Raw genomic sequence first — 22,046 nt, forward strand, 5'->3', positions numbered from 1 at the left:
CAGATGAGGAAATTCTAGACATGTTCCGTCCTAAAATTCTTCCAAACAAGAAAAATCAGACCTAAAAGAAACTGCTGAGGAACATTTGGTGCATGAAAACCCTAACACCTGGAATAACATTCCACCCATTTGATAACTATTTTCCTAATCAGTCTCAGTAGTTCTAGGGTAAAGTTAAGCGTTACAACGCGCCCTCTTAGGTCATATTTTCTAAATCTCTTGGAGTCACTGCTATCAAACAAGCTTTCTCTAGTTTCTCTCTCATCATTTCTATGAAGTATGGGAAATAAGACATCACTCCATCAAAGGCTTTGTGAGCGAAATCTGATAATTGATATCTGTGCCTTGTATAAGGCACATATGAATGCAACCTGAAATTTCTCTCTTTTTTTCCCCACAGCATAACAGCTATTAGCTTTTATGCAGTGTATGACCTTTTTCTGACTCCTTCACTCTTTCCTTCAGTACTGCAACCCTAGCACATACATTCCAACCTGTATTTGTGCCCGTGGAAGGAAATACTAATTTGTAGGCATATTAGACTTACTTAAGTCGCCTTTCCATTGACATTGCACAAATGTTCCTCCACTTTCTGTCCAGACTGCGCGTAGCCTGCTGGATAGAGTCACACTCTGCTTCTGTGGCACAGGCATCACAGTCATGAAGAAGCACTTCACACAGATTGAGAACAGATGCTACTCCAGTGCTGTGTTTCTCTATGTCCCTCTGAAGTTCCTGCAGATAAAGAAATTAATTCTTAAGAGAAATTGCAAAACATGAATAAATACAAATGCATTTATTGACTGCTTAGGCAAAACAAAATTTAGTAAGCTTGCAAACAGGGGAAAAGCATCCAATGAATACCTATTAAGAGACTACATCTGCGCAAGTGGTGTTGCAATATCATCAGTGAGGCCAGAACCTGGCAGCATGCACAGCTCTCCCAGGGACTACGAACACCAGACCATCACCTGGGACAAACTGCTGGAGCTCTGCATGCTCAGCTGAGCATCTTTCACATACATTTAATCAACATCACCAATAAATGGTGGAATTATGCCCAGCCCTTTCCAATTATCACAGATAATGAAAAGCAGAAGTTAGTATGAGAAGTGTGGTAAGAAAGTATGTTCTTATCTACTGTCAGGGTTTGGTGGAGATGTCCTTCGTGAACCTACTCTTCCCCATGTGAGCTAGCTGCAAAGTGGCATGTTTGACACGGACATCAGCAGCACCACATGTTGAACGGTGCATATCTAGTAGGAGGTTTTTCTTCCTTTAGCTTTCCAATTCTATAGCATTTTCATCGGAAATGGAAAAAGCAAATTCAGGACAGCTAAAGAAAACACACTTATGTTGTCTTAGCACTTACTACGTGTGACATTATTTCTACTATAAGTTTCTTGGTTGCAATGGCTTGTTCTGCACTGATGGTAATGTTTCATCTCAAAGCAATGTTTCAGCTTCAGTTTTGAACTACAGGTTCAAGTTAAGACAAGCCACAAAAGTAAATGGCTATTTCTGTTGGATCAGTGCAAGGAAAAGAAACTCTGCTTGACTTCTGCCTATATTTGCAATGATTCATCATAATATTAGAAAAATTAGGATAGACAGTAACAAAGATGAGACAACATGATTCCAATAGTCACCGTGAAGTACTAATGTGACTACACCAAAAAGTGATATACAGCATCTAGAATACTACATTCACTTCTGATACAGATGAAGAAAAGAACTACTAGGACAACTAGAGATGTGGAATTTTATTTAGGAGAACAAGAACTTGGCAGCTTGAGGATGAGTAGAGATAAACTGCTCACTATGATTTTGCTAATGAAATAAACTATAACACACAAAGGGAAATACAGTATCAACATATTGTACCTACATACATGTAAGGTCTAACTAGAGGAACTTTTCTTACAACCAGCAATATGATGTTCTGAAAATACCTTCCAGCAAGAAATTAGACCTAAATGTCGAATCTAAAAACCTCAGCAAATTTGAAATGGAGCAAGGTCAACTTGTATCAACCATCTGATTTGGTTGTTTGTGATAAATGAGGTTGGACTCAATGACTCCAGTGATCTATTTCCTCTTCTCATCTATGAAATAGAAGACTATTTTACGAACATCTACATGAGACTACCAAGTGGAAAATTACAATGTTTTCTTCTTGAGCACTGTCCCTTTCACTTTCATTTGCTTGGAAAATACTCTTTCATCGTGACATCCAAGTGCTTATTCTTCTTTCTGCCCATCTTGAAATGTTATATAAGGGCGGATAATATAAATAGATGCAATACTCTCTGAAACACGTACTCCAGACAGCTATGAGACTTGAGGTCAAGCAAGTTCAGGTAACACAATCTCCTCTCTGCTGTTTTGGAGTAGAGCAGTAGGGAAAACTGCCAGTGGGTGGTCCTGAGGATTCCTAAGGTTTAAACTTTTTTACTCACCTACAGAACCTTTCTACAAGCAATGTCTACTGTTTTTTTCTCCATAGCCTTATATTTCTTCCCCAGATTTTAAAATTTTCTATGTTTATTAGAGAACATTTATCCTTTTGGTGAGTTCACAAAGGAGCATCACTTTTATGCACTGCTGTCACCCACATACAGCTTTTTTTTCCTTTATCAACCAAAAAGCAAACACTATTTTTTCCACATCTCAAGTGGCAGCAGATTGAGAGAGTAAACAAGCAAGTAATCCTTGAAATGCAGTTTGCAACCCTAGGAAAATACTGCAGTGAAGTTACCCTACCTTTCCCAGGATATCCAGCTTTAATTGCATGTTTGATTTCACTACAGAGACCAGCAACCTGCAAAGCTGATCCTTGGCTTACGTAGATGCGGAGAAGTAGATAATGGTGTTACAGAAATGGAATTTGTCCCTTCTCTTTCACAGCATAAAATTTCTAACATAATGTGGTATATAAACAACTGGTAGCAATACGAGCAGGGAAGATAACAGGACCTCAGTAGAAGATCAAACATAGATCATAAGATGACTAATGGAAGAAGAAAGAGTGATGAAATACTTGAGAAGATGGCCAACGTGCTGGCCTTCTGAGATGCAGTGGACAGCGGTATAGCCTCCAAATAATAATAAAAATGCTGGTTGTCACACATTGAAAGTGAGTGGATTTTTTAAAATTACTATTACGACAATGGCTTGCGATGTTATCAGATCAAATAATCATCTAGTTTCCAAACACGGCATCCTCCCAGGGTGAGATTCACTACTATTTCTCCCCTTTGGAATTAAAATGAAACCCCTCCCACTTCTACAGAATATCACTGCATGCTATCACTGCACGGGGATCACCATAAGAAAATAGCAGAAGGCAGCGACACGTTAGTCTCTGTGCCCAGAATAACTCCTGTAAGAAGTGGTTGTAACAAACTGTGGGATATCTGCATAGGGATGCTAGTAAAAAATCTCAAGTATCTACTTTGTGATAGCAATGTTTAGCCCTGCCCAGGACTTTATTGTCTCAGAAACATCACTCGTTAGTGATGCTTGTGTGTTATAAAGTATTATCTCTATATAAATTACATATAGAGTATTAATAAGCAGTTCTGTACAGCCATGTAGCAAATCAGTTCTGGAGCCGGCAAAAACTCTGAGGGGGTTCTTGGGTCTAATTCCAACACTCAGATTATAAGAGCAAAATGCCAATTTGTACAATTCATAAATTAATTATCCACAAAACATTCTAGCACTCCTCTTCCCAAGCATTTCTTTCTCCTCTGGAGAAAGAACTCAGGAGAGCATCTAATTCATCTCCAGCGAGGCACCAAAATGGTATTTTGTATTTTTGCCAATAAATAACCAACAGGAACGCAACAGAACAACAGTCCTCCCCAGCAATGTGTCTCTAGGTAAAACTACACTGGGCAGTGAAGTGGAACAGGAAAGAGAAAGTATAGTAAATCTTCTTAGGAGTAACATTAGTTTTAATGCCAAAACCTGGTTGACTTAACATTTTTTTCTGCTCGTTCCGGTGTTGACTATTTTGGTCTAGCACTGCATAAATGCTTTGTGTGCTCTAAACCAATCAATTTTAACTTCACATGTATAGTTCATGCATCTTTGCGTGCAAAGTGATTCTCAAACAAGCTGCAAAATAAAAATGAGTTAGAAAAGTTGCTAAAAATAGTAATTTTCAAGCATGTGCAAAATTTGCAAGGTCTAATAGGTGTCAGTTTTGCCTCAGGGAACAGACAATTCAAACAAACAAAAACCACAAATCCCAAAGGAAAAACAATAACTCGTTCAGGTTACATCTCTTGGTGCCTTACCTTTCTTGGAAATTCAATCAGCTCCTGGTGGATTCGATGTCAAAGCCAGCAGAAGGCTCTATAAGTGACACAGTTAAGTACCACTTGCCTTGATATTTAAACACTTCTTTGCCTCATGCCCTCTGAGCATTGAGCCAGGTACAGGCAGCCCAACGACACTCTACTTTGGTTCTCCCCATGTCTCATCATGTGCACCTGATAAGTGTGTTGTATTTTACCTGCTGTTCATTTAGCTTCCTTTGTATCTCCTCAGAGTCACAAGTTTCATAGACGATAGGTTTGGATAGCTCTGACTCAATGTGGGCAAGCCAAGATCTCAGGCTACTCATGTTTTTATCCAGCTGTTGCACTGCCACAAGGGTCTCCTTCAACTTTTTTACTCTGTAAAGAAAAAGAAATGGCAGCATAAGTACGCCCTGAGGGAGAATTTCTACAGCTTGTGTTTCAGGAGGTTTTCAGAGAAACTTAACTTAGGTGGCAAGTTCTGTTCTGAAGACTTTCTTTATTATATAACAGAAGTTTATTAGAGGTGCAAATAGTCCTGCATTCATAGGTTAAGAAAAATTAAGAGCTTACTAATGCCAGACAACATTTTCAAAGATTCTGTACCTTTATCAGTTGAGTTAAATACTTGTTAAGAAAGGAAGATTTTTTTTTTTAATGAACTTGCACATACCAAAACCCCAGAACAATCTAAGTAATTTAGTTGTGTATTTGACCAACAGACAATAAAAGTTCTTCTTAGACTACAAATAACTTGACTTAACCAGTATTGGTGGTTTAGTGCACTGAGTGAACAGGCCTTATTCACCCCAACAATTTCTAAACATTGCACTACTGTTATGGAAAGAATCACAGAATTATAAAATGGTTTGGGTTGGAAGGGACCTTTAAAAGGTCATCTAGACCAACCCTCTGCAAGGAGCAGGGACATCTCCAACCAGATCAGGTTGCTCAGAGCCTCATCCAACCTGGCCTTGAATGCTTCCAGGGATGGGGCCTCTACCACCTCTCTGGGTAACCTGTTCTAGTGTGAAGATTTATCCTTGAATAAACACGTTTTAGAAAGAGAAATACAGCCAAGAACTTAGTGAGAATTCCCGAATCCCAAGGCCTGCTTTAAGTTGTTACTGATCTTAATGGACTACTTCAGATTTAAACAGATGAAATTGGAATGTAACTGCGTGGCGATTTCTAAGCGATGGCCAGGCAAAAGTAAATAGTAGGGGTTGTTTATTCAAGGGAACATTAAGTTTAGAGAGTGAGGATAGTCCGACTAAACCTTCATCCTATCTTGATATTATTTCCTTCATCCTGTTTCAACTGCAAAAATATATGTCAGTAATTCCCTCCTTCCTACTCCCATGTTATATAACATATATTAGTGGATTCTGAAATTATTTCTAAGCTTGCTTTTTTTTTTTATGTTTATGTAGTACCACAAACAATTTTGAGTAACATTCCATTTTATGCTTCTATTGCTCTTCCACATAAGCGTTTCAATATCAGAAAGCTTTAAGAGATGAGTGCAGCTGGGAATAGACTGACCAAATTGGGTTGAAAAATACAAAATTACCAGATTTGTCAAACAGACAAAATACCACCTGACTATCCTATAATTCAAACAGAGCAATTCACATTTATTCCATAATACTAACTAGCAAATTTATCAAGTGTTTCCATATTTAAAAAAGTGGTTGTAGCTGACCATTAAGAGTCTAACATGGGTGTCCTTTTGTTAACAAAGGAAAATGCAAAGATCTTAACACCCACTCAAAAAACTTAAAAGTTAAATATTTCAAATTTTTGCCTCTTTCTAGCCCTCTCTTTAGATCACAAATGGTCAAACTGTGGCTTTTCAGCACCAAACACACTTAAGAACAATTTGAATGCATCTTCCTTGCCAGAGTCTCATGACCAACAGCTGCAGGACTGTGATCTAAAACAAAAATCTTGGCAATTGGGAAAAATCTGGATAATCTGAAAATCTGGCTATGAAGGGACAGAAGTCAACACAATCATGCTAAAAGATAGTACCCAGTACTGATAGTACCACAGCTGTGTGTTTAGCCTTGGACAGATACTAGGAGAACAACCAACGTCTGGAGGTACCATCTCCTCGTCACCTATGGTTGTTCATACAGCACTTTGTGGGCTTGGACCAATTGAAACTTGCTTATAGGGTAAGCAAGAAGGTTGGTTATCATTCTTCTGGAACTCACGTACAGCTTTTCAGTTTCTGACATTAATTAAGAAGAGTGAAATCCTGCCCATTTTCTGTTTAGAGTTTCAAGGCTGGATGCTGCTGATCCTTTACAGGCATGCTGGAGTGGGAAAGGGAACAATGAGTCAGGTCAACCGTGTGCGTGCAGAAGGAATGGCACTCTATAATTTGCAAGCCCAAGCTGTGGACCAGGCTTTTCTTGTTTGCATTTGTATAGTACCCTAACCTCTGTGCCAGATTTTATTTACATTTTGCCTGCAACCCTGATAAAGGGCCCATCATTTAGAAAGTACCCTCTTTGCCTCCAGCAGACTGCATGGAAATACATCCCTGCCAGAGTGAAAAACAACTCCAGCCCCAATAGAGCTATTTTCAATCACATGACCTAAGTTACTCAAGAGAGAAAAAGGAAGATAAGTGACACATAAAAAGAACCCTTCAACCAAACCCTATTGCTAAACCTGTCCTCCTGCCAAACTGTTGCAATTCCCTGCACCTAAATTCTAAATGTCAAAAAAAAAAAAAAGAAAAAAGAAAAACAAAGGACACCTCCCTTCCTGCCCCCTGCTACATTTACTGTTAATAACTTTTCTTTTTTTTATACTGAGTCTAACATAACACATTCCTTGCCCATGGTACAAATAGAAGTAAATAAACAAGCGCTTCTTGGAGTCTGTTGGGCTTACTTTTTTTTTGACTGAACTGCAATACAGTGTTGTACCTCTAGCTACCCTGAAAACATATCTGCAAACAAATAGTAGATGGAATCCGTCATGCAATCCATCCAGAGTTTTCCTTCTGAATTTTAGCAGGCAAGATGCCTATGCTCTTCATCTCACTGAATGTTGTGCCTGTGTACAAATAACAACATAATGTGTGCGCAACAAAAATGTCTTTTCCTTAAAAATGTAACAGCTCAAAATCTCATATTTCCGTGTTAATGGCAGGGCCTGAAAGCTAATGAAACTAAAAGCTCTGCTTAGAGAAAAAAGTCAAATTATAAACCATTCAAGTATGTGGGATACCTAGCCAACTGTAATTTTCGTCTTTTGAGATTTCATTTACAATACTATGGTTAAACAGTTAATTATCCAATAACCATCTGTTATCATATTCCAATAATGTTTCTGTTGCAGCACTGTGCATGTTACTGCAAGAGACTTGAGATAACTCCTTTGCTCGATAAAGAAGATTCCACATTCAAAACAAAGGGTTGGACTTATGACACAGTTGTTTTTAAGATTGTTTTTTATATAACATACACATATATCACTCTTGCTACATTTCACAAGTACTTAAGACTCTCAGAATGGAAAATACTGCAGAATTCAATTGTTTGTTTTTATGGCTTACTGACAAAAACTCATCTGAAAGTCTGAATAGGTTTATGATGTTTATGTTTCCATGTTCCAAATACTATGCTTCAGTTTCCCCAAGAAATTAATAACTTTAAAATGCCTTTAAAAGGCAGTTGGAGAGCAACTTGGAGCTGAAATTAAGCACATATAACTTCAATTCAACTAGTCCTAAATTACACAGCCTTAGATTCCACTTCAAACTAAACAGGAACAACCCTTTAAATACATAACAATGCATCATATAGAACTCATAGCTACTCCATTAGTCATTTAGACAGCTGGTTACTAATATTAAACTTTAAAAGCAACGTGAAAAAAGTCAGTAAAAGCATGTTAGCTAAGTCTGTACAAAGCCTGTAGAAAGCAGTAAAGTTTAAAAAAATAAATCTACTTGGAACAGGAGACAATGTTTCAATAAATACTTATTCTAAGAAACAGAAAAATACTACACTATTAAAATAAGTTTTAAAAATTCAGTTAAAAATAATCTTTTTATGATTAAAAAAGATTTATTGTCCAAAGTATAGTACTACTGCATGCCAGGACACTACTACTGTCAACTGTGTTTCCTCTTCAGATCACAGTTTCCCCTTTCAAAGAGTAAATTTCTAGAACTCCGAATAGCAACAGCAAAACTTCTGGAAAAGATAATGTGAAGAGGGGAAAAAGAGAAGCTGAATCAAAAATCCAAGGTGATGCAGGCTGAGTTCAAGTATTACATGCAGTTACACAACAGTCATTAATACGTACAGGACTGCCCAGCTTTGGTAAGTTAAGTTTGAAATACTTTCTCTATAGCCTCTCTCCTTCTCTGCCTTTTACTTGTAGCCATGCCCCTTTGATGACAGAAATAGTGAGCAGACAAATACAAAGTCTGCTTTCTCTCATGTGTGTACATGCTCTTGTATTTACAAACAGCAGTAAAACTAGCCTACAGTTGCCTTCAGACAGCTAAGAGATTTTATTAGTTCTAAGTCTGCATCAGTAACAAAAAAAAAATTCTGGGATCCAAAAGTACTAGCTGTAAAACAAAGTATGCTGTTATTGCTGTCAACTATTTTTAAACTGAGCACAAAATAGTAATTTCTAGCTAAGGTAATAATTTCTACATATTAATATTTCAGTTAGTTTCCCAGAAAGCCAAGATTTCAGAAAGAACTGTATCAATCAAAAGGAAACAAAAATAGCTGCCTGCCTTGTGATATCACAATTACAGTCTGGGAGATCTGAATCCACACTGCTGTCCTCCGCCATCCTCACAGCACGCAAGTCCTCCGCCACCACCATGAAATTTTCCAGCATTAAAAAGAAGAACTTCAACTCCAAAAGCCTGCACACACTGTGCTTTGGGCAGGGGGGAGGAAAGGAGACACACTTCTCTTTGCTGGTGAGTACTGTACAGAAAATGCTGCACGCCAAACAAATGTTACCAGCCGTTGCTTGATAACATGAGACTGAATGGTGACAAGTGGTCATGTTTCTAAATAAAACTTGCATTCATCAACATGTGCTTGACTTGATCTCCAGGAATGCGGACTGTGACTGCTAGGGGAAGGGATGAAAACACATACAACAAAGCCCTCTTTGCAAAGCCTGAACAATAGCACTGCTTCCTAGCTGTAAACATATGGAACCTTTTTTGCACCAGGCTGAAATATCAGAAAAATCCATCTGAAAGGATGAAAATCTTCTAGAAGTATAGAAACAGAAATCCGTGATGCAGAGACACAACCACCTTTCTGTAGCTGTCTCTTCTGCAGTTACAGACCTCCTCAGAATGGAGAGGCAATTTAAAAAAGTGAGTAAGGAAACAGAATGTGAGAAAGAAAGAAAGAAAGAGGCTTTTGAACAGAGAAGTTCCACCACGCAGTATAAAATCAACAGGTAAAGATTCAGTGTAGACGCCTATTGCCATACTATACTACTAAAGCATTGTCATAGAACACTTTCTATTAGGTCACAGCTAAGAACCGCCAAGAAAAATGCTCCAGGCAAGGGATGACTGTAGCTTTGCAGGAAAGAATGCAGGCTATAAGAATTTATTAATGTTGTCAAGGATCCAGAATATGAAAAAATGTTTTTTATTGGCATTTACTAGCTGAGTGCAGCCAAAATTCATGTTATATGATCCATTCCAAACTCCAACATATCATAACAGGAACACACTCCAATACATAACAATATATCCTAGAGAGCCTCTAGAGCCTTCTAAAAATTATCTTGGGGGATGCAAACCCTTTTGTCCAGTGGGAATTAGACATCAATAAAAGCACATTGTACATACGTTGATCTACAGCTATGGGCTTTAACTGCTATCAACCTAAGCTGCAGCTGAACTAGCAAAATTTCCATAATCTAGCATCAAACCTCACCACTATTTACTTCCCAAGTTCAGCAATGCAGCATTCAGACTTCGCAGTGCTTTTTTTATCTCTTCAGTAACCACTGGAATGGAAAGGGTTATGTGATTAACTGCATACAATAGTGCTGAGCACGCTAATTGAGAAGGCTAAGTTGAAATTATCTGGAAACAGAAGTAAGTAAATATTTTACATAAACTAGTTTAGAACTAGGACTTAACACTCTGCTTCACCCTGATAACAGAATGAGAAAGTAGAAGTGTTTATATCTCTTTGCCCTAAGAATGACACAGAATCCTGAACCCTTACCTGTACCTATGGAGGACACTAATCTCTAATACTGAACAGACAATACAGATCTTTTGAAGTTGTGTTTTGCAGTTTCTGAATGCAATAACTTTTCACTAGAAACTTCCTGAAGGTATTATTTGAACACTTGTCTGAATAGGTGTTTCAAAAGACAAACACAAAAATACAGCAAATGTACTTTATGTTCAACAACTGGTGACGTATCACATCCTCTGAAACCAGGAGGCTTCTTGACCGTAAAGCACTACTTCCTGACTCAACTGTTCTGTAAGAAATACACAGTGTTCATTGCTTTAAAAAGAACCACTATAAAAGAGGCTGGAGCCACTAAAATGCTTCTGCTTACATGAAATTTACTGCTCCCATGCTTACAGATTTCAGAGGAGGAACGCAGTAAAACCATATGAAAAAAGAATGGATGAAAAATATGGCAAAACGAAACAAGCCTTTTTTTCTGCTAACAGGGCTCAAGTATTACTAATTCATATGTTCTTACATCACAGAAGTGTAAAATCTAAAATATATGTACACTTTATGAAGTGCAAAATTGTGACAAAATCATTGTCAGTAATGGGAGGGAGGCTGTAGCATGACTCAACAGGAAGTACTGCAACAAATAAACATTTTTTTTCATATATATCAAACAACAATCTTGTATTTCTTTAAGTTATGAAAATGGATTTTATATTTTTGACCTTGAGTAAAAAGAATCTTTAAGCTCATTGTGCATTTGTCTATCTGTGGTTACTCTCCTCCATCAGTGAAAAAACAATCAGGCAGAAAACTAAGATTTGCTCTTCTCAAAATCCAAAACTACAAATGCACTGTTTTGATTCTTCTGCCAAGAATTTTTAAGAAAAAACTACAGGCAAATGTAGTTTAAGCACTCATCTGGAGTACGATGGTACTAGAGCAAGGCTTACTAAACACGACTGTAACCAATCCTATGTTGTTCTAGCAGTTTCACTCTTCGTGAAAAAATTATGTCAGGTACTCTAAAGTAAAACAGAAAGGTGAATTTCACAGAAATTTATTGATAGTTAAGAATAAACTCATTCACAGCTAATGATGAAAAGGCAGACAATAAAAAGATTTTAAATTCATGACATCCAGCATATTAACCTGTCCCACATAGCATTTAGAAACAAAAAAACCCTGTTTTACCTGGCTGCCATAAGATCTTGAAGATGCTGCCACCTGTCATTTATCTTGCCAAGTTTGTATTCTATCTCTGATGCCTTACTTTCGTGGCTGGCTTTAGCAAGTCGCTCTCCCATTTGCTGGAGCTGGATTTTGTTCTTCTCGGCTACAGCAACTTCCTCTTGATAATCCTGGACCATAAAGAGCAATTAGAAGTCAGGGTACTTATTCTGAATACACTCTGCTCTACACTACTAAAGGAACCATACAAAAATAGAAGTGAAAGTTGGGTTTTTGGTGATAGGTACAGCGGAGAGACAACCTCTTAAATATCAGATGTATAACCGTGAACAACTTTATCAGAAGAATGAAAGAAAATAACCTCAAAACAAAATACAATGCCTTCTATAAACATATCTGCTGTAGTTAAACTCATTAAAGGCAATTCTGGTTGGACATTTAGTAAAGCATTCAGATGCTTTTGACTTTGCATTCACTTCATATTCTGCTGTTCTCTGAGAAGTCATCTCAAGAAAGACAGGAAAATGCTGTATAGCGAGAGAACACCACACACACACAGCCTGGAACACGTAAACATCAATGTAAGGTAAAACCTCAATTTTAGCTAATTCAGTACCCTCTTTGCAATATAAACCAAGCAAGCAGTTGAAGAACATTATGTAAGTGTACATACACTGCACTATACCTTTTTAAGTTTCTCAATCATTTCTTCTATGAGGATGTCACCATTTTGAGAAACCTTACTTTCCATTTGCGTCAGCCACTCACAGAGCTCCTTGTTCTTCTCACTGAAGACAGCCCACTCATTCAGTCTCTCACTAACTTGCTGTCGACGTAAGGAGACCTTAAAACATTTGCAGAGAGTAAACAAAAACAAAATAGTAAATGCATTTAAGAGATGCTTGAAACACTTCATGCCTCAATGTGAACTCCTCTGGCCCTGCAAAAGTGTTCCACCCACTTACCTGCCTATAAAACTGGAGCTGTACAGCAAAAACTTAATGTGACTGTGAGTTTAGAGGTAAGTATTAATCTCAGGTTTCCTTTAACTACATCCTATTGCATAGAGAGGCATCCAAGCCTGTCAATATCTTGTGTCTCTAACCAAAAGGTTTCATTAGAAGATAAAAAAAAAAATCTTACCATTTTTGCTCACTTATAAAGTGTTATAAAGTCTATTACTAGTTTCTTTTTAGTCTAAGAGATTAAATAAAAAAGGAAGACATAAATGCTTGACCAAAGCAAAAAAAATACATATATACATAGCATAGGTCAAACTCCAAAAGACTGTGTAATTTGTGCATGAGCATGATTTCTAAGTACAAAGCTGAATCAAAAAATACACTATATTTTGCATAAGCAATTCTCTACTTGAGTCCCAAAACACTAATTTTATAGATCACCATTTCTCCTGAATAGGCATGACACCTTGAGAGATTCCAAAGAATTAAGGTGTGCCCTGACAGGAACGAATAGGCAAAAACATTCTAAACAGGCAAATGCTGAAGTCAATACAGGAGAAAGAAAAAAAACATTGCTATGTTTAAGAAACTGCTACAGCAGTGGCAGCATCTCAGACTATGAATAGTAACAGATAGACAAGGACAGACATTGAAATCAGAATAGCAGCAGAGGGTGAACAGCAAACTAATCTCTCCAGTTTCAGACATTTGTACGACTACCTCCTCCTCATTGTAATCTGTCCTGTTTCTGACTTTCTTTCAGCATTTTAGCTGAGAAGATGAAGACTGCGTCTGCTCTTTCATAGACAGAAGTGATGTGTTCTTTAACTACCGTGTTAGGTTTAACAGGCCACACACATGATCTCACATTTCCTTTTTGTGGTTCTAAACTTGATGGCAGCTTTCCGGAAATAAGCAGCGGTTGAACAAAGTGTTGTACTAGGTGACAACCTGAAACAGTATGCACAGAACTAAGATAAAACTTCTTTACCGTATGTTCAGTGACTACACTGTAGTTCAGATGTAGCTACATTGGCTTGTTACAGTGCAACTATAATGAGTTCTGTGCTGTTAACTAGGAGCATTTTTCCTACTTTGAGGGTGTTTTTGAAGCCTTCACAGGTACCTTACATGAGGTAACTATCTCGAAGTAAGTCCTAGTTTATCTGCACTGCAATCTCTGCTGAACTACAGAAATAATATTAAGTAATCTGAAAAGCTGGGTGAAAGAGACTCTACTGCTTGGATTTCTAAATGCAAAATGGAGGGAAGAGACACACTAATAGCATGATGTACCTGAATAAAAAAATCAAACAATACTCCTCAGCTCATTTCACAGCCAAGCAAGTCACCCTTAGACTAAGAAACGCAGACACCAATGTCTGAAGAAGCAGAAGCTACCAGTAGAACTGAAGTACAACCCAGTAACATTGAGTGTGGGCGGAAGATCCTTCCTGAGCACAGCTCCCCTACCAAAGCACAGTACACTGTATTACTTCTGTATTTTCCCTAGCCAACCATGCCACAGCCCCACAGCACACTGTGACTTTCTGTTGGTTTTTCAAGGCTGCTGAAATATGACCTCACAGCTAGGATAAAGTTAAAGAAATCTAGAAACATAAGCAGTAAGCAAAGGCAGAATTTAGGCAGATAGTTTCCCTGATGAAGTAAGCTTGCTGTTTTTAATCTGTATGTGCCTACATCTATCTTTTCTAAAAGCAGCCACTCGCATTCAGTTTTTCTCCCAACAGTTTCGTAGCCTGCACACTCCCATCAGTGCTCAGTACTGTACTTGCCTGGTGGCACAGTTCCTCCCATTGTCTGTGCAGAAGCTCTATGCGCTCACTGAGGATTGAAATATCATCTGCGCTGATATATAAAGACAGGGTCTCCTTCAGCAGAGAGAGGTGTGCAAGGTCGTCTGTCCACCCTTCAACCGCATTCTCTAACTCCTTAAAATAAGTACACAAGGAAAAAGGACCAGTTTGCTATCAAATAAAAAACCGAATGTGTTGATGAAGCATGAAGACAAGCATTGTTATCCCACTGAATTAAAGCCGTACCTGAGCAGACTCATCATTTCAAGCAGGCTGTTTCAGCCTTGTTTAAAAGAAAAAGAAAACACAAGCCCCCATATGTACCAATATTTTCAGAATTATGAGAGGTAACTTCCCAGTAGAGAATGATACATCAGCCTTGTAACAAGTAGTCACAAACTTATATGCTACTCAAATATCTCTGAAGTTCAAAGGTATTTGAGAATTACAAGTACTGGTTTTGAATTCTCTGTGTTGAAAATACTTTCAGGTTGTAACTCATTTCTAAACTGCAAAGAATATAGCATAAAACTGTTATCTAAGAGCTCCCCCCAGTAATCTCACCTCAAATAAAAAAAAACACTAAACCAGCAGTTTAGATACCATGAGTTTAAAGTTGAAGCCTGAATTTCTATAATAAAAAATACACCAGTATTTAGTGCTTTTCAGACCCTGTTCTGATCTCACTTTGATCAGATCTATATTTCCCCTGCAGGGTTTGATTATAATGAGATCACTCAGGTACTACGCTGTCCAAATGTTACATGGATAGTTTCTTGTCACACGGATGGCTGACTGGTTTGCACAGTCAGTAATATGCAGCCTATTAACAATGGAAGAGGTTACAGCTCAAAGGCTTGCAAAGATGAGACAACAGTCAACAGAGGACAACTGCTTTACCTTGCAACGTATCTGCTCTGCATGCAATTCATCATGGTGTTCCGGCAAAGGCTGGGAAAGCTTTTTCTTGAATGATCTTAGCTTCTCCAGGGAGTCTCCTATGCCCTTTTCAGATTTTTCCCAGTCCTGAAGGCAGAATTTTTATTAGAATAATACAATCTTCAAGGTTAGAAGAGAGTTCAAAGATTATCAAGGCCAACCGTCAAGAGAATATCACCATGTCTACTAAACCATGTCCCGAAGTGCCACGTCTACATGTTTTTCGAACACCTCCAGAGACGGTGACTCCACCACTTCCTTGGGCAGCCTGTTCCAGTGCCTGATCACTCTTACAGTAAATAATTTTTTCCTAATATCCAACCTAAACCTCCCCTGATGCAACTTGAGGCCATTTCCTCTTGTCCTGTCACAAGTTATTTGGGAGAAGAGACCAACACCCACCTCGACTAAACAATCCCAGTTCCCTCAGCCACTCCTCGTGAGACTTGTTCTCCAGACCCCTCACCAGCTTCGTTGTCCTTCTCTGGATGCGCTCCAGCAACTCAACGTCCTTGTACTGAGGGGCCCAAAACTGCACACAGTATTTGAGGTGCAGCCTCACCAGTGCTGAGTACAGGGGCACAATCACTTCCCTACTCCTGCTGGCCACACTGTTTCTGATGCAAGCCAGAATGCTGTTGGCTTTCTTGTCCACCTGGGCACACTGCTGGCTCATGTTCAGCCAGCTGTCTACCAGCACCCCCAGGCCTCTTTCTGCAGGGCAGCTTTCCAGCCACTCTTCCCCAAGCCTGTAGCACTGCATGAGGTTGTTAGTTACAGTTGGAAGGGACCTTTAAAAGGTCATCTAGTCCAACCCCCCTGCAAGGAGCAGGGACTTCTCCAACCAGATCAGGTTGCTCAGAGCCCCGTCCAACCTGGCCTTGAACGATTCCAGGGATGGGGCATCCACTACCTCTCTGGGCAACCTGTTCCAGTGTTCCACCACTCTCATTGTAAAAAATTTCTTCATAATATGAAATCTGATTTAGACTTCAGTTCAGATATGGATTATACTTATGTTAGTTGATTTGCCTAACCTTCTCTAAATTACGATTCTAGCAGCTACAACCAGCTTTAGTGTTTGTGTATTTTCTAAAATTTTAAGTGTGTCTGATGCAATCAAACCACACCAATCGTCCTGTGACAGTATGGCTTTACCTCCATCACCTGCTTGTTAAAATTTATTAAAAAGGTACTCACAGACAGAAAGACTCTAATAAGCCAGTCAACCCATAAAGAATATCGGTTGTGTGATACAGAACTTGTTTTTCTTAGCCTTCTGTTTCAAGATATTCTCCTTCTACCACTGCCTTTGTATTTCTCCTTCCATTTTTTTTTCCAATCTATGCTAGTATTTCATGATCGTCTTAAGGATGGAGAATAACAGGTCTTGCAAAACCCCCCTATCTTTAGTGTCTTCTTTCTTCTCTCCTTAGTACGTAATATGAGTTTACATGATGATAGTCTGTGATGTTCTTAATGCCACACATACCCTTATAGAATATACACCTGTGCTTCCCATTTTGTCAGAAGACCACTAAAAAGTCATATATTTAAGACCAAGACAGTATAATGTAACGAAGGCTTGATATCTATGAGACCATTTATGCAATTTGTATGGTAATTTCCCTGCTTCCTCACCTTCAAGCATTAAGTTCCGTATTTTCATTGAGGTCAAAAATACCACAGAACCTTTAGTCTCCCTAGATAATAGCTTTCATGACAAAAATTTCCCGACATTAATTCCCCCACTAGAAGCCAAGGTAGGAGGAACAAGGCTCAAAAGAGGAAGAAAATTCTGTTCTCTCAGAATAGTACTCAATGTGCGGTTAGCAGCCATTCTGGACATTGCTTACATCAAAATAAAATTCAGGGCTCCCTCCTCCAAGATCACAGAAGTTCATCTAAACTAGCAAATACTCAAGACACTGGAAGGAAACACAGATTACTATATGGCTAGACGAATCTTGACATTGGCATGAAAGGGGAACAAAGCAGGTCTAATTTTCAATACAGTATGTATAATAACTAACCAGCATTAAAATACTATTTTTTTTTTCTCTCTGTTGAAAATAGGACTGGCAGGAATATCCTTTATTGGCAGTGTTCTGGAAATGTGAGTTAAAAGATATTAAATAACATACAAGCCTACTGTGAAGTATTACCACTCCTACTTTCAGAGCTGATGACATGAAATCACAAGTTCATGTAGCGTATACACAATTCCTGTATTTCTGCTTATCCACTGAGAATGCTTTTCTTCAACAGGGATCACAGTGAGAAACCATGAACTTGCTAAAGAAGTACAGAAGAAATCACACACTTACTTTCAGCAGTAAAACAAGCTGTTTCTTTTGTTGCTCCAGTTGTGTGCTAGCTATATTCCAGTGCTCCTGAATTTCGGTAAGTTCTGTTTGCAGGGCTGCCTCAGCTCCACTGTCAGCAGAGAGCAGCAGTTGCTTCCCAGCTTCCACAGTGAGGATATAACTCCCTTGTTGCCTTAGTAGAACCTTCTCTTTAAGCTGAAAATATTAACAGCTTTCTGTCAGCTTTGTCTTTTAAATTACAATTCGCATTTCAGTATAATTACTTCTCAAGCCCATACTTTACCAATTAACTTCTAATTGATTGTATACCTTGCTTAAGGATGAGCTACTGCCCAAATGCTTTACCCAACCTTTTCACAATGATTTACTGCACCTGACCTTTAGAAAATTAGAGACATGAAAGACTTATCTCTCCCCATTAATATCAGTATCTCAATTGCTGTTAAAGAGAAATAGCTCCTCTCCACCTCCCTCTATTTTAAAACCATTGCCCCTTGTCCTATCACAACAGGCCCTGCCAAAGAGTTTCTCCCCATCTTTCCTATAAGGCCCCTGTAGGTACTGGAAGACCGCTATAAGGTCTCCCCGGAACCTTCTCTTCTCTAGGCTGAACAGCCCCAACTCTCTCAGCCTGTCCTCATAGGAAAGGTGCTCCAGCCCTCTGATCATCTTTGTGGCCCTCCTCTGGACTCTCTCTAACTGGTCCATGTCCTGCTTATGTTGGGGGCTCTAGAGCTGGACTTCAGGTGGGGTCTCACAAGAGAGGAGTAGAGGGGCAGAATCACTTCCCTCTCCCTGCTGGCCACGCTGCTTTTGAGGCAGCCCAGGATGCGTTTGGTTTTCTGGGCTGCAAGCGTGCATTGCTGGCTCATGTTGAGCTTCTTGTCAACCAAAACCCCCAATTCCTTCTCCAGCGTACCTGCACTTCATCCAGTAGCGCTCTGGCTTGCGGCAATGGGATAGGAACATTACCCAGCCCACTCACTGGCTGACAGGATACTTCCACCAGCCACTTGCGCAGCTTCTCTGCCATCTCCCTATAGCGTTGCCACTGGTGAATCTGGCTGTCAATGATCCCTCTCCTCTGCTGTGCCCGGCGAATTACTCCTTGCCATTGATTACTTAGAAGAGTCAGCTTCAGATTGAATTCATCCCTATTATAAACAAATAAATAAATAAAAATAAACAGCAAGCTTCATACTTGAATCTATTTGTTTAATGAAATGAAACGAAGGGAAAGCGAGGATGTTTTCTGGCTGTCAATTCTGAAACACTAGGAGAAAAACACTGAAGTCTCATGATAGCTGACTGAGGATGAGAACTTCACACTTCATGTACTGGGAGAATCAAAGGGCTTCAAATATTAAGACTTTAAAACTCCAAACCTTTAACACAAAAAAAAACCCTCTTCTATCTTTTTCCCAGAACTATACAAAGAAAATCCACAGGTTTTTCCTGTTTGGATTAGACAAATTCATCATAAAATATGGAGATGTCACAATTCATCCCCAGATTTACTACAGAGTTCAAATCAGGCATAAGATATACATAGCATCAACAAAATTCTCACATCCCAATAAACAGTTCATCTTATATTAGGACTATGACACCTTTAGCAAAGTCAAAGCATACATACAAGTGTGAAGCCACTGAGTGTTTACTGATTTTCATTCATTTGATCACAAGTGTTTAAAATAAAATCTCAGACAGCAATGTATTCCATTGCATTTAGACTGCAGGTGTTCTTAAATGGCAGTAGGGGATCCTCTTGGATCTGTCACTGCAGGCTCCTTCAGTGAAAGTGACATTTTAAAAATTCATCAAAATAGACATATATGTAACACGCTTGATAATCCAAGACAAATCTTTGTCAGAGAAGCAGCATCAAGGCTGTTGTATTCCCAAAGGCATTCACACATTCAGATCTTATTTAAGAACTGGCTAATTAATAGCTTAACCACAGCGATAGTAACTTCCACCTCAGAAGAACATGATCTGAACTCTGACATCTGCTACATTCTCTATCTAGAAGTCCCACACCAGTATAAGCATTACTTCACATAACCAGCAGCAGCCACAATACAGGAATGTCTACCTGTCATCCACCTGGCCTTGTTCTAGGAGGTGCTGCCCATCAGAGATAATCGAATGCAAAATCTGCTGGCGGCTGAACATCTCTGCCTGGAATAGCTGTTGTGCAGGAGACAAGAATGTTAAAACAAGATCCTACATTTTAAGTCTATCTGTATGCACTGCTAAAAAAATGAATTTTGATTTATTTAATCTCATTTCAAATTGTGACAAATCTCCCATTGAATTAAACTTAAATAGAAACACATTTAAAAATCTCATTGCTGGAGTTATTTGCTACTTCTAGTAATTACTATTAGTTCCTTGAGATTTAAAAAAAAAATAAAATCTTAAAAAGCTAAATAATATCAACAGAAGCTAGGTTTCATAGCTCTGATTACAATTGTGTGATTGGCACTATAATTTACAACAAAATACAGACAGGGTATTTATTGCAGGGACAGCAAAGGCACTTTCTGTTTTCTGTCATCTTGAAGAATATTACAGTCCTCTGCCTTGTTAAACTGAATTTATGCATAGACTGTCTGTGACAGTGTTATACAAACTTTTAATACAATTTTACACTGCCAATAGAACTTTAAAAGAAATAGTCAGCCATGTGTAGGTGCTAGAAATCAATTTTCTACTTCTTCTAATTTTTCCAATTTCTTTTCCAATTTTCCCCATCACTCACAATAAACTTCCATAACACTTTTAAAACTCCCTTATTACTTAAATATTACTTAAGATTAAAAATTACCTAAGCACTATTTAAGAAAAAATGACTTAAATATATAATAAAATTTAATTATAAAAACATATTTTCTTTTAGCAATGGATCATGTCTCTAGATAAGGCTGTTCAGAAATATTGTTATGTTCATAGAGGTACACTCAGGCATCAACTCAGGACTGAACCCACTCCATGTTCAAAAGGTTTTCACAGAGATTAAATGAGAAACTATACTGCTATGAAGCTTGAGATTTTTATCTTCTGTGATGATGGTGTTTACAGTTGACAGAAGTTCACCCTTGCCTGAACTGAGAGACACTATTCCCCAAATCCAGATTACACTCCTGTTATATGGCTTCCCACCAGCTCCAATTGTGATGTACCAGTCCCTGCATCTGCAGCTGCCAGCAACACACTCGCTGGCATCTGCACAATTAAATCCCTCAAGCACATTGTATATACCTTAAGACTTCTAGACGATGGAGTAATTTTTCAAAATGAGATTTTGTCTCTGTGAATCACTGAGTTAATTTTGAAAATGTTACCCAGGCCATAAATTTTCCCATAGAAAGAAACTGTGTTGTCTGATTTCCTTGCAGAAGTATTTGATAGTGTTCTTTGAATACCTTGGCTCTTAGGAATGAGCCTGAACCAGAGGGAAACTAACTGCTTTTATCTCATGAACAAAATCACAATACTGTGGGGTTGAGAATGTCAGAAAGCTGAGTAAGAAGGTAGAAATTTTACTTCCTGTCATATCTATTTCTGTCAAGTTAGGGGGCATGGATGAAGCACAGGAGGCAATGGCATCTACTAGCACTGTTGACAGATTGAGACTAAACAGAACACAACTGGTTAAAAAACAAAAAAACAAAAAAAACCCAACAACAAAACCAACCCCCTCTCCCCCAAAGCTTAAGTTTTTTTTTTAAAGGACAGGTGAACCAAAAGCTTATCAAGTACAAGGAACTCTGCTTAGAGTGGAGGCATCCAACCCTACCCAAAAGCAGAGGCATTTCTGTTAACATCCACTTGCTCTCTGCATCTACACTAACCGCCTCTGTACCTAAGAGGGATACTCCATTATGTGGGATCACTTGCCACCCCGATTTCTTTTCATATGTAGATCACTATGAATCACAGGAATAGGAATTCAAAGGAGGAGGAAAGGAGGGCAGGTGTTGGAATGAACAATACCAGCACACTGGAAAAAAAAAATCAGTAATTGAGTTGGCAAGGAACTTTGACTTCCCCTGCCAGCACTTCCTCAAATGCTTGTCTCCGTGCATTCCCACTGCGCAGGAGATCCAAGCAATGTACCAGGCTTGCAAATGGACATCTGGAAAATTGCATAAGAATGACTACAAGATGATCCTGACAGACTTATCTGATGCAGATGCCAGTGTAAGTGCATGATATTTGAAAAAGGCATTGCGTCCACATTGCTGGTTTGTAAAATTCAGTGGGAATTTATTTTTAAACC

The 22,046-nt window shown here is 38.7% G+C and overlaps 1 protein-coding gene across 1 annotated transcript in view; it reads right to left on the bottom strand.

Annotated features, from left to right (window-relative positions):
• SYNE1 (spectrin repeat containing nuclear envelope protein 1) overlaps positions 1–22,046 on the bottom strand; it is a 310,078-nt gene that overhangs the window by 26,426 nt on the left and 261,606 nt on the right. Inside the window, exons 123-131 of the mRNA XM_086745962.1 lie at positions 19,857–19,951; positions 18,681–18,915; positions 17,762–17,956; positions 15,396–15,521; positions 14,475–14,630; positions 12,402–12,560; positions 11,720–11,886; positions 4,523–4,685; positions 548–735 (exon numbers count right to left, since the gene is read on the bottom strand). Of these exons, the coding sequence (XP_086602088.1) occupies positions 548–735; positions 4,523–4,685; positions 11,720–11,886; positions 12,402–12,560; positions 14,475–14,630; positions 15,396–15,521; positions 17,762–17,956; positions 18,681–18,915; positions 19,857–19,951 (1,484 nt within the window). The remainder of the gene's footprint in view (positions 1–547; positions 736–4,522; positions 4,686–11,719; positions 11,887–12,401; positions 12,561–14,474; positions 14,631–15,395; positions 15,522–17,761; positions 17,957–18,680; positions 18,916–19,856; positions 19,952–22,046) is intronic.

Source organism: Chlamydotis macqueenii, chromosome 3 (genome assembly GCF_036417535.1).
Source record: "Chlamydotis macqueenii isolate bChlMac1 chromosome 3, bChlMac1.mat, whole genome shotgun sequence".
Classification (NCBI taxonomy): Eukaryota; Metazoa; Chordata; class Aves; order Otidiformes; family Otididae; genus Chlamydotis; species Chlamydotis macqueenii.